Genomic DNA, 13,344 nt, shown 5'->3' with positions numbered 1-13,344 from the left:
GGCTGGGGCACCACAACCCAAAATCAACGGGTTTTGACCCAAAAATATTGTCTGTGCCTCAACCACCCCTGTCTGGGCCGTGGCACTGGTTTCATCCCCACAGATGGGGGCCCTTCCAAAGGGTATCATCCCCACCAGCTCCTTTTTGGGAGGGCACTTGTGTTGCCTCCAAAAGGAGGAGGAAAAAACCGGGAAGGAAAAAACCCAAACCCCCTCGTGACCATAGGGATGATGGCGTCAAACTGCTCTTTAATTTCTCCTGGGTGTTCCTGTAATCCTGTACTCCACCCTGGTAATCCCTCCCTAGCCCAGCTTCCACGCACTTTTTATTTGCTATAATGGGGAGGAAAAAAGCCTGATTTTTCCCCCCCCCCCCAATCACCCACACAACTGGTTTGTTTTCATTCCTTTCCCCACTCTCAAATCTATTTTACTGTACCCAAGCTGCCCCCTCACTGCTGCAGTGATCCATGGACAAAGAGCAGCGGTGGCAGCAGCACCCAGCCCGGTCCCACAGGTCCCAAGAGCTAAAAAGGTGATTATTTTCAACCCCATTCAAGACTTTTTCTGCTTTTCCTGGAATCTCCCCATCCCTCTTCCCAGCAGAGCCAGGCTTTGCCCAGCCAGCTGATGCTCTGGTTCACAGCTGGGTCTGTGTCCCCACACTGACATCCTCGAGGGGACAGAGCTGATGACAGCAGCACTGGAGCTCTGCCTGCCTTGGTTTCCAGGGCTGCTCCCCAGGCAGAGCGCCTGCAGCACCATCTTCCCTGCCAGTCTTCCCTTTGCAAAAGGAATTTAGCCTCTTTGCCAAGAAGAAAAAAATAATATATAAATATACAAATATATAAATATATAAATATATATCAGCTGCTCTCTGCAAGCCTGAGCGCTGCTCCCAGCTGCCACTTCCTCCCGAAATGAGGAAACCCCATCGGCTGCTTCTGCAGGAACTGCAGCACTTTTGGTTCCTTGTCCCCAGCCCCTGGGTCCTGCTGTGACCCCAGAGCCCCGTCACAGGACCAGTTTGGGTGGAAGGGACCTTAAAAATCATCTCCTTCCACCCCTGCCATGGGCAGGGACACCTTCCACTGTCCCAGGCTGCTCCAAGCCCCAATGTCCAGCCTGGCCTTGGGCACTTCCAGGGATCCAGGGGCAGCCCCAGCTGCTCTGGGCACCCTGTGCCAGGGCCTGCCCACCCTCACAGCACAGAATTCCTTCCCAATATCCCATCCATCCCTGCCCTCTGGCAGTGGGAAGCCATTCCCTGTCCTGTCCCTCCAGGCTCTTGTGAATAATCCCTTTCCATGTTTCTTTTTGGCTGCCTACAGGTACTGGAAGGGGCTGTAAGCTTCTCTTCTCCAGCCTGAACAACCCCACTTCTTCTCAGCCTTTCCTCACAGCAGAGGGGCTGCATCCATCCCTCTGTGCCTCCTCTGGACTCGCTCCAACAACTCTGTGTCCTTCCTGTCACCCCCTGGCTCCTTGAACTGGGAGCATCCATGGGGACAAGGATGTGGGATCCCCTCGGCCATGTCACACAGACCAAACCCCCGAGCCCTCCAGTGCTCCCCAGTGACCTTCCCATCACCCAAATCCCTGGATAAAACCACGGCTTCACTGCACACAGCCTCTCCCTTCCAGAGCAAACTCCCCAGATGCAGCAAACAGCCTGCAAATCTCCCCCCACTCCAATCCCCCCCGCCAAATTAAATTTTCATTTAAATGATATGATTTAGAGCTCTTAACTCAATTTGTCCCAAGCCTGGGGCGGGCTGGAACACCAGCATTTCCACACTCCCTGACAGTTTGACACCAACAGCACAAAGCAGCTTGTTCTCCAAATCTCCAGTTTGATCTAAATTAAAAGAAGCAAAGACTTTGGCGTTAACCAACCTGTCAAAACGCATTAAAAATAAAATGCCTCCCAGGCCTGCCTGGCTCTGGTTCCCTACCTGCACCCCATGCCCTTTGATTTCCTGCCACTCCAACCCCAGCTGACAAACGTGTCCCCAAGGAGGGCTCTCCAGCGCCACTTGTAATTTCCCCTGCAATAACCCCAAATTTAGCCGTTTCTGGAAGATTTATTTACATTTCAATCAAGCTGGAGCTTCTCAGCCATATGATTCCCCCATAAATGCAGAATGCTGGATTAGTTCTGGCTCACTAGGGTGCTGGGGTTGCCTCCTGCCCTGTGCCAGCTCCTGAGCACGTCCTGACCTGCACTTGGAAGTTTTAAGGAATCCGGGGTGCAAGAGCTGCCATCACCCCTCTCGAAGCATTAAGAGCTTTGGAAACGAGAGGTGGAAAATAAAAATAATCCGTCAATCACAGCTCTTCAACCCTGTGGTTTTTGCAGCCTATTTAAAGGGGAAAGTTGTAATTTTGCTGGCAGGCTGCTCTCCCGAGAGTGGGATGCTCCAGGAGAGGAAACCTGGAGCTCCTCTCTCCCCCCCTTTGCTAAGCTGTTTTCTCCTTGGGGGATTTCACTCCCCTGCTGCTCCAAAGACAGGATTAGGGATTTACATACAGGTGTGATACCAGCTGGAGCTGCAGGGGCTCAGCCCTCACCACAGCTCCCAGTGCTCCCAGTCCCTGAAGGGGGGAAAACATTGAAGCTGCAACTGTATTTCCTGCCAAGGGAAGCCTAAAAAGCCACATTTTCAAGGCACACTGGAACAAAGCAAGGAAAAACCAGGACACTGAGGATTCACAGCACTGCCCCTGGACCCCTGGAAGTGTTCAAAGCCGGGTTGGATGGGACTTGGAGCAACCTGGGACAGTGGAAGGTGTCCCTGCCCATGGCAGGGGCATGGAATGAGATGGGCTTGAAGGTCCCTTCCCACTCAAGCCATTCTGGAATTCTCTGCCCAGCCCCAGCCTGGTTTCTCAGGGGCTTCACTTGTTCAGGAACACCTCTGGAGCAGCCTGCCTGTTTCCTGGGAGAAATACAGAGAAGCTTCCTACACCCAGCTCATCTCAGACACAAGGAAACAGAATGGACTTTAAAAAAATAAAAACCAACACCAGCCCCAGCAGGGAAAAAGCCCCAGCAGGAGCAGGAAACCAACTCTTCGACTGCCTGGCCACAACTCCCTGCTCCTAAAGCATCCCTGGCCACCAGGAATGGTGTGGGATGGAGAGACCTGAGCCCATGTCACAGCCATGAGACATCCTGAGCATCTGAAGTGTGGTGCAGCTGTCTGCTCACAGCCATCCTGTGCCTCTCTGGGCATTTAGATCCTGGGGATGGGATAAGATACCCAGTGGCTCTGAAAACACTTTTGTTCAGGCTCCACAACAGACCTGAACTCCCCTTTCTCCCAAGATCAGCCTTTTCTGCTTGGATGGCAGCACCTAAAAAGCACTTTCTCTTCTAAATTCCTCTGTGAGAGCCACCCACAACCGCTTTGCCAATGAAAATGTACTGGTTTAGGTAATTTCAGTATTTACCTGGTTCTTGGAAGTGTTCTTCATTTGACAGGGTTCTGGATAAGATGAGGATAAGTGCTTCTTTAAACTGATCAAAGTGGACCTGTGGGGAAAAAAAGGAAGAAAAGAGAAAATCAGCTGGTGCAGGGAGTTAAATATGAGGCCAATAATCCAGCAGAAAGATGGGCAGCAGTGGGAATTGCTCAGATCACTGCCCCTGTGCCAATGGCCTTGGCAAGGGGCACAAAGGAACCCTGGAGAAGTGACAGCAAGGGACATGAAGACACAGCCAGCACCTCTGGGCACATGGGCAGAATCACTGCTACCACGGAAGGACCCAAAGCCACAGATTTCATGCACTGGTTGGGTTTTTACATCAAGCAAAACGCTGAAACAACGGCCAAAGGAGCAGGGAGCATCTCCATCACTTGAAGTGACCTGGCCAAGGTCAGTGGCTCCTACAGTGAGACCATTCCTGACCAGGGATGAGATATTCCACTGTGGAAATGCTCCACTGCCCTAATTAAGCTTCAAAAACCACTTCCCAATGTGGATGGCAGAAAAATCCCTCCCTTTCCGGGGTAGCCCCACCCCAGCTCCTTCCACAAGGGCTGGACCAGGAATAGCAGGCCTGGAGTGGGGCTGGGAAAAACAGAGGGATGATCCCACCACTGAGGGGGTTTTTTCCCCTCCTTTTTTTCCATCTGTGCCTTCCTGGAAAGCCTCCTGCCTCCGGGCAGGAACAGTCACAGAGAGGCTGCAGCATCCTCCACAGCCGTGCCGGGGAATGTCAGCAATTCCAGCCGTGGGGGACAAGGAAACCCAGGGACAGCTGGAGAAGCTATTTGACATGGGTCAGTGGCGAGGCAGAGCTGGCTGCCACCGTCTCTTTTGGCTAAATAAATCTTGGAAGAATCTTTAGCATGGAACAAGAGATTTTGTATTTAAAGAAATGCAGAGCCTCCAGTGAGGCTGCTCTGGCTGGCAGAGGACGAAGCCAGAGCTGCAGTCAGAGGGATTTTTCACGCTGTTGGGGGAGGAACCAGCAGCAAAGTTCAGGTTTGAAGTTCCCCAGTGTTTTCTTAGGATCTAGGCAGCTCAAAAAAAGGCCAACAAGCTCCCTGGCAGGGAGGGGGTCACAGGTGAGCACCTCATGCCACAGCTCAGGTCCTGCCAATCACCCCTGAGGCTTTAAACATTTTTAAACATGTTTTTTAAACACAATTAAAAACCGTGTTCAGCAGAGAAGCTCATCAGGAATGCTTTCCTCTGAATACTAATTGCTGCCATCCCTTCCCAGACCCTGGTGTACTTCAAAAGGGACAGTTTACAGAGATAGGAGAATTTCCCCCATTAAAAAAAAAAAACCCAACCAAACTTGACATTTAGACTAAATGAGGATGAATAAAAGATGAGGGTGTTCGAATTACAGGTTCCCTCCCCATGGGATCCTCTCAGGAAGGGAACTGTGACAGCAGGCAGAGCCTTGGATGGGACCTCACAGCAGCAAGAAAACAAAATCCACTTTGCATCCCTCACTCAACCCCATGGAAGTGAATAAAGTCAAACCACCTGGGCAGGTGTGCAGTGCCACTGACATCACCTGCTCTGCATAATGAGCCCCATAAGTCGTGTCTGCACTAACGAGGAGCAGGGAGGAGGAAGAGCTGAGCCCTTTTCAGCTGCACAGGGACAGAGGGGCCCGGCCCTGTGGCCACACTGTGATTTCACCTCGAGCACGGCATCCAAAGGAGCCCGTGGAAGCTCAGGCTGTGGAGCAGGACGTGGCCATCCTCCTGTGCTGCACAGCAGGATTTCAAATGCAAATCAGCAGCACAGGGACAGGCACAGGGCACTCCCCAATGCCCTCCTCACTCTGGAGGTGGAGTCCCAGCTGGCAGAGGGGGGAGATTTTTTCCTCAGGATGGGCCAGAGGTTTTCCTGACACCAGATAAGCAGCAAAACCAGTCTGTGGTGCACGTTTGACCTTGGATGTGGTGTGCCTGCACACAGAGAGTGCTTAGAGAGTTAGAGAAACACCACTGATAAAATTAGAGCTGGGCTTGAGCACAAGGCAGCCCTGGGGCAGCAAAGCCACGAATGCTGCAGAAATCCTCCTGTGAGGGTGGGGAGGCCCTGGCACAGGTTCCCCAACCCTGGAAGTGTCCAAGGCCAGGCTGGATGAGCTTGGAGCAACCTGGGATAGTGGTAGGTGTGGAATAAGATGAGCTTTAAGATCCCTTCCAACCCAAACCACTCTGATTCCACAATTCTATTTCGGTATTGCTAATTTGTGGATCTGCTCATGGGGGTCTCCCAGCAATTTGGGGCTGATCCCAACCAGCCAGGAGGCAATGGGGGGCTTTGGAAGGTGATGGCACAATGTGCTGTCATGCCTGCCCAGCATCAGGGACAGCACACACATCCCTGCTAACCCCACAGCCAGACCAGCACTGCAGAGCCAGGTCGAGTCCCCAGCGAGGCGAATTTTCCCAGAACGAGTAAATCAGAGGCAAACAAGACAAATGCACCAACAGAGAGGCACTGCCAGCCCAGCCCAGCCTCCCCACGGCAATCAGGGACCAACCAAAGCTGTGGCTGCCGAGCAACCCCAGGTCCTCCGAGAAATCCCGACGCCTCTGCACAGCCGGCTCCCTCTGAAGCCGTGACTGATTAGCACTAGAAAGAGCTGTGTGCCTGTGCCAAGGTACCTGCTGCTCCCCGCTGTGTCCCTGCCATGCAAAGCTCTTGGCACAGCCGGGACAGGCCGGCGGCAGCAGCTCCTTCCAGCTTCCCTGGCCTTGATCTCAACCACAATCCCATTCCCAAAGCTCTGCCCCTGTCTGTAAACTCCTTCCAGCAGAGGCAGCCAGAAGGTTGCAGAGGGACACGTCTAGTGAGGGGAGATGCAGAATCATAGAATATCCTGATCCACAAGGATTATGGGGTCCAGCTCCTGGCCCTGCACAAACACCCCAACAATCCCACCCTGGGCATCCCTGGCAGCGCTGTCCAAATGCTCCTGGAGCTCTGGCAGCCTCGGGGCCGTGCCCATTCCCTGGGGAGCCTGGGCAGTGCCCAGCACCCTCTGGGGGAAGAACCTTTCCCTGGTATCCAACCTAAACCTTCCCTGACACAGCTCCAGCTGTTCCCTCGGGTCCTAACAGGCCCATCTTGCAGGAACATCAGAACAGGGCAGCCTTGCACCCAAGCCTGGCATGCGAAACCCCACAGTGCATTAAGGGGAACGGCGTCACTGCGGGCACAGGGTGAGGATATTTTGCAAGAGGTCATGAGCTGTGGCACTGAAGGGAGCTGACAAGTGAAACCCCAGGCCACAGCGTCCTTGCTGCAGGCTGCCAATGCAGCGGTGCAGGTGAAACCTGAGCTTCCCATCCCTGCTCAAGGACAGTGCCAAGGACAGTCCCTGCACAGGGCCCAGAGGTGCCCAACTCCACAGAATCCCAGCACAGTTTGGCTGGAAGGGAGCTTAAAGCTCAGCCCATTCCACCCCCTACCATGGGCAGGGACACCTTCCACCATCCCAGGGTGCTCCAAGCCCCGTCCAACCTGGCCTTGGATGCTTCCAGGGATAGGGTCTGACTTCCAGGGACTATTCCCATCCTCACACATCACCCAGGCCCACGAGCACTGTCCCCAGGACACCTCCAGTTTGCTGCTGATTAAAGGGCACAGAGAGGGCAGACACACGGGCATACCCACACCCATCCCCTCACTGCTGCCATCAAGGGTGAGAGGAAACAGCCTTCCTGAGGAATCCCAGGAATTGCTGAGAGCATCACCTCTGCACACAATCCTGTGAGGAAAAGTTCTGCAGGGGTTTGGCCACAAGTCAGGGCAGGATTTACACCCCCACACCAGACCCCATTAACCCCCAAACCATCACGGGGGAGGCTGCACATCCAGCCCCTCTCCGGATGCCAGCTCAGCTCCCAGTCCCCACCCAGGGCGGGAGCTTGGAACGAGGTGATCTTTAAAGTCCCCTTCCAACCCAAACCATTCCGTGATTCTGTGATCCCGGAACATTCATCCCTGGAGCAGAGCCCCCGGCACAAAGGCAAGCACGTGGCCCCACCGAGCTGCCCCTGAGCAGACAAAACCTTCCCCCGCTGCCCCCCTCCCCGGTGCCCTGCCATAAATCCCGGCCCCTGGAAGTGCAGGCAAACAAAGGCTGGGACCATCTGCGGTGAGGGGCTGGCGGGGCAGGTGCAAGAAGTCTGTGCTCAGGGAGCAACATGTTTGTGCTGTTCTCCCCATGAGCTTCCTAGGAAACCCCAAGGATCCGAGGGCTGTTAAATGTGGCTCATGCTCAGACATGGGCCATTGCTGCTGCCAACGAGCACGAGCGCCGGGGAGATGGGAGCAGAGGCAGCAGACAAAGATTATCCTGAGGCTCGAGTGGCAGGATGGAAGGGAGAACCATCCCCAAAGACAAAGGAGGGGATGAAATAAAACAGGATGCCTCGTGCCCTGGGATAGCCTGCAGGGATGGAGCTCCGGGTTGGGATGGGGTGAAGGTGACCCAGCACTCGGGGTGTTTTAACAGGGGGGGGTTTTGTGACAGCCACATCTGCCCTTCCTCTCTCTCTATGCTACCATCCCACAAGTGGCAAAGCCCAGGTGATAGGACAAGAGGAAATGGCTTTAAACTGAAGGAAAATAGACTAAAATTCAATATTGGGAAGGAATTCCTGGCTGGGAGGGTGGTGAGGCCCTGGTTCAGGGTGCCCAGAGAAGTTGTGGCTGCCCCTGGATGCCTGGAAACGTTCCAGGCCAGGTTGGATGGGGCTTGGAGCAGCCTGGGATAGTGGGAGGTGTCCCTGCCCATGGCAGGGGGTTGGAACTGGATGATCTTTAAGGTCCTTCCAACCCAACCCATTCCATGATTCTTTGATAACAGCACCTGAATGCTGGCTGCTCAAGATGACGGAGCAGCACAGAAAGTCTCTGGTGCTCCAGAAAATGCCACACTGCAACTCCAAAGGTCAGCAACCTCTGCCTGGATCCATCCCTGCTCCAGCTCCTGCACCACTCACTGTCAGCAGAAGAGCTATGGCCCCAGGGCAGGCGAGGAAGAGGAGGAAAAAGGAAAAATTCCTTTGTTCATTAAACGAATCATTTTGTTTGTGAAAACTGCAGTTTGATTGGAAATTGGAGTTGCGATGGCTGCTTGTCTGTTGAGAGCCCTGGCTGCCCTGTTCCACATTTTTCTGATTTTAATGAGCAGTGATGGGATTTCAGGGTGATTTCCAGGGAAGGATCTAATGCAGTCTGAGCACAGTGTGCCGGGAAAGACCTAATGCAGAGCACAAGGACATCCAGGCTGAATGCAGAGATCCCCCCAAGGGCAAGCAGCTTCTGCTCAATGCCCTGGCATTTAACTCCATAAAGGGACAACCACAACTGAAAAAGGGCTTTGGGAAGCCACCAACACCAGGTAACGTGAGCAAAGGTGGCTCAGACAGTGACTGCCTGAGCGGGACAATATTTTCCATCTTAGAAAAATGTGCGTGACTGCACATGGCCCCACCGGTCTAACTACAGCTTAAGCCAGTGTAAATCACAGGCTCAAGCCCTGGATTTAGGTCCTTGTCACATCCCAAGTGGCTCAGAGTTTGTCAAGCACCTGGTGAGCTGGTTTGGGGAGGTGACCCAGGCCAGCAGCACCAGGAACGGCTGCCGGGGGCACGGGCGCTGCGTGAGCCGAGCGCTGGCACGAGGACAGCCAGGACCTGGCACTTGCTCTGGCCTTGGACACTGGGAAAGCACACCAGTGCACGAGGCTCAGCCTAAAGTGGTGGTTTCTGAGTTTCAGACCACCTCCAGTGAGGGCAGACATAGCAGCTCCCTTCCCTGTTATCACCAATTCTCCTCTTAGAAGTTGCCCTGTGCCCACCCCGCTGAACAGACCGGACCCCACAGGTCCTGCAGCGCCAGAGCCTCAGGAACATTGGACATACACGAATTATAGACATCAGTCTCTTCCCAAGGCCATTCCATGCACACAGGTGCTGCCTGCTTCCTCAGCCCTCCCCCTTTCACCTCCCCAGATCCTTACCCTGCCTAGGAGGTTTCCTTGGAGGAGCGTCTGCTGCAGTGCCGGGGCCACCTCCTCCAGGTGCAGCATGTGGCAGAGGTCAGTGAGCTCCTCCTGCCCCAGGGACCCCGTGCCTGTGCTGTCGAAGCTGTCGAAGAGCTCCTTGAGGCGAGCTTCATACTGGTCCTGCTCAGCTTCATCCATCCCATAGCCTGCCACGCTCACCTGCGGGAAGAGATGGGGCAGGTGACCATCGGTGGCATGGGACAGCAGAAAACCCCAAGGGCTGGGACAGGAGCTGCCCACGAGGCTGTTTGGGGCCGTGTCTGGTCGCATTGATGCTCCCCCACTGCTCCTGCCTCTCCCATCCCACTGGGGGAAGAAGTAACACAGCAGAAAGACCGAGGGGAAAAAGCCTGCAGAGCCAAGCCCTGGGGAGGGGACAGCCCAGGTGGCACGTTCCCAACTCCAGGAGCAGCTCATTTGGCTCAGCTGGAGCAGCTGAGGTGCTGCAGGGGGAAATTGTTCCCTTGAGCTCCACCGATCCTCAGGTGTTGCAGGTGATGCTTTGGTGAGGAGATCAACAAGCAGCCCGGCAGCACAGCTCAGCAGCTGCAGGGAGCAGAGCAAGGGGCTCTGACTGAGGAGGGGAGGGCACGAGACCCCAACCCAAACCCTTCAGGCCAGCCAGGCACCCTGCCCACCCCCTCCATGAGCACAACACAACCCCCTGCAACAAAGATGGGATTGTGGAATGCTTTAGGTTGCATAAAAACTCCATGATCAGGTCCAGCTGCCAAGCACTCCCTGTGCTGCTCCCCCTCAGGTATTTCAGGTCAAACCCTGCTGACAGGCAGCAAACCCAGAGCAGAGCTGAGCCCAGCATGGGGACAGCCAAAATCCTTCTGGTGTCCTGCACCAGGCACACAAAGCCCAGACCCAATTTACCTCAGGGCGTCATCTTCCCCTTCAAGTCAAGTTTTCACCCCTCTCATGCATTGCTAACAGAGGATCAGAGCCTCAGGAGCTGTTCTGGCAGGGGAGTAGAGGGAAATTTCCAGTCTGAAATGAAGGATTTGGCTGGATCTGTTTGCCCAGCCTGGCTCAGGGCTCCTCACAGGCTGGGGGTGGCAGCAGTGTCACCCAGCACCACGACACAGCCTTGGAGTGGACGTGCCACCACCCTGGGGGCACAACAGGCTCTGTCACCATCCTTGGGTGCACCAAGTGACAGTGGGCACTGCAGGGACCTGGTGTCCCAAGGATCGAACCGGACATCCTGGGATGCTTGGCCAGCCTCATCCACGACCCCACACCAGCCAGCCCTGGGAATTCTGTTTCAGTGATGCTGCTCAGGTTTTTTAGCCACATTTCCCAAAACAGGGGGTCCTACCCAAACCCTATCCTGCTCTGCTGTGGAGCAGCCCCCTCCCCTCCTCCTCCCAGGGTTCTGGTGGCTGCCTGTGTCACCAGCAGCACTCCTGGACATCCCAGAACACGCAGAGCTGCTCCAGCTGCTCCAATTCCACCCTGCTGCCCCACCACAGCCCAGCAACCAGGAAATCTCCTGGGCAGGCACTGCAGCAGCCATGTCCTTGATTTCACTGGCTGCAGGAGCAGATGCCAAGGCAAAGCATCCTCGGGGTCCCACATCTGCTGAGGGAGGCAGGGCTGGTGCCAGGCAGCACACAGAGCCCAGGGGACAGGCACAGCCCAGCCAGGCTGTCCCTCCTGCACTGCCACAGACAAGGATGGCCATGGACACTCCAGAGAGTGGACACAATCCCTCCACCTGAGCCTCACATCCTCCCTGTCCCATTTTTTCCCCTCCACATCCCTCTTGAGCTGATTTCTCATGGTGCCCAAGCTCTGTGGGGAGGAGGGAGGGCACAGACACATTCGACCTGGGGCACAGACGAGGAGGCAGCACCCAAAAACTCAGGTGCCTGCGAGCAGGAGGAAGGCAACAAACTTGTTTCCATTCCCACACTGGCAACACCATTTCCCACCTGCACCCACAGGGCCAGATCCCAGTGTCAGGGAGCCCTGTCTGCACATTCCAGCGGCCCCAAAACTCACAGCCAAGCCTCCAGCAAAGATGACTCCAACCCACAGAGCTTCCCAAGCATTTTTGAACCTCTTATCTTCAGGGTCAGCCACCTCCTGCCCCCCCAGAGATGTCTCCAGCACCTGACCCTACTGCTACACTGCCAGAACCAGTTTCCCCAGTTAGTGCAGAGAGCTAAATGCCACCTCCCAATACATCCCCGAGCATCCCTGCTGCTGGAGCACTGGGATCACCCCTCTCAGTGCCACACCAGCAGAGAGCCCCAAAAACACATCCTGGGCAAGTCCAGCATCGGGGAGCCCATAAAACCAGCAATAAAAACACAATCCCCAAAGGAAAAGAGCATCAGGTGTGTGGTCCCTACCTCGCACCACCCCCGCCCTGCAGCCCAGGTGAGCTTTTGGCGAGGGCACCGCGGCTGTGGCAGCCTCACGCATCCCCACGGCGAGGGACGGCCGGAGCTCAGAGAGACACAAGCAGCCCCGCACAGCCTGGGGAAGGGATTTTTCTGCTTCCCAGCACTGAAACCATCAGGAAGGAGCAGAGCGGGCCAAGGCCGGTGCCTACCTGCAGTCAGTCAGCGCAGGGAGCTGCCGGCAGCCCGGCGATCCCGCAATCCTGCACAACCTCCATCTTAGGCAGGCGGCTCCCGCACGCAGCCGGCTGCGCAAGGTGACCCAAGATGCCTCCTCCCGCCTGAATTATTCAGCAGCGCTTCCACGGCGGGGGAAAAAACCACCCGAGCCTCCTACCTGAGGAGCTGGCGAGGCCGCCTGGCATCGCCCAGCAGTCAAAATAATGAGGTCAGCGGCATCGGAGCCCCGGCGTGCGCGGCCACCTCCAGCACCCGTGACGGGCGACTGGCGGCGGGGAAGGGGCTCAGAGGGGAGGGGGACAAACCAGAGGCACACAAAGCCCGAATTAAAGCCCGGCCTTTCATCTCTGTTCCAGATGGGCCAGCAGCTGAGATGCAGGAGGGCGGCCGGGATAATAGGGGCAGGCGGGCAGCAGCTGAGCGGGGGCTCCCCGGTCCCCCGCGAGGAGGAGAGGGGCCGGTCCCTGCTCAGGGCATCACTTTGTTCAGATTTATTGCTGGCCTTCTGTGTTGTCTCAAGTCCCCCCAGAATGACCAGCTTGAGCAGACAGCGCTGAAAAGTGCGGATTTAGGAGAGTCACCACCACATTATTCCTTGTTTCTGTTCTCCTTATTACAAGCCCGGGGAAGCAAAGAGCTCCGAGATGATGAGAAGAGGAAGTTTTCACCGGCATTTCTTTCCTGCCTTTAAATCCACCCCCCTCCTGAGAGCCAGATAACCTTCACAGCACACAATGTAGGGGCCTGATAGGACTGAATTCTCAGCTAAATTTAACTCAAACAATATAGGCTTAAACAGTAATTACCGCTTCGCATATTAAGTGCCTGGAATCAATATCAACTTTAGCCTGGAGCTAATGAAGACACAGGGGTGTGAAAACAGTATGAATTATAGAATCCCAGAATTATTTAGGTTGGAAGGGACCTTAAAGGCCACCTCATGCCAACCCCCTTCCCCTGGACCAACACAAAATCACATTTGCTGCTGCACAAGAGGGAGATTTTGAGGCTGCTCTGCCCGGATGCCCCCATGGGCTGCATCACCAACCAGGGCTATGGGTACCTTGTCCTTATCCCAAGCTGCCCTCCATCACCTGGAAGTCATCACCTCCAAGGGACAGCGAGGAAAACGTTGTTTTTGCTGCTGCTCTTAAATGCCTCGCCTCAAACCAGGGCCTGGCAATTAGCAGT

At 55.3% G+C, this 13,344-nt stretch overlaps 1 protein-coding gene across 9 annotated transcripts in view; it reads right to left on the bottom strand.

Annotated features, from left to right (window-relative positions):
• The window catches only part of NIN (ninein), a 54,247-nt gene extending 41,289 nt beyond the window's left edge, over positions 1-12,958 (bottom strand). For 2 of the 9 annotated variants that reach the window (XM_017738892.1, XM_017738897.1), the window contains exons 1-3: positions 12,126-12,425; positions 9,512-9,715; positions 3,454-3,535 (exon numbers count right to left, since the gene is read on the bottom strand). In XM_017738892.1, coding sequence (XP_017594381.1) covers positions 3,454-3,535; positions 9,512-9,694 — 265 coding nt within the window. In that variant the 5' untranslated portion in view covers positions 9,695-9,715; positions 12,126-12,425. Of the gene's footprint in view, positions 1-3,453; positions 3,536-9,511; positions 9,716-12,125 lie in introns of all 9 variants that reach the window. The other 7 variants (XM_017738894.1, XM_017738895.1, XR_001863491.1 and 4 more) reach the window with 6 other exon arrangements.
• Positions 12,959-13,344: the final 386 nt, after the last annotated feature.

Source organism: Corvus brachyrhynchos, unplaced genomic scaffold (genome assembly GCF_000691975.1).
Source record: "Corvus brachyrhynchos isolate BGI_N302 unplaced genomic scaffold, ASM69197v1 scaffold245, whole genome shotgun sequence".
NCBI lineage: Eukaryota > Metazoa > Chordata > Aves > Passeriformes > Corvidae > Corvus > Corvus brachyrhynchos.
This window is presented reverse-complemented; position numbering and strand designations above follow the sequence as displayed.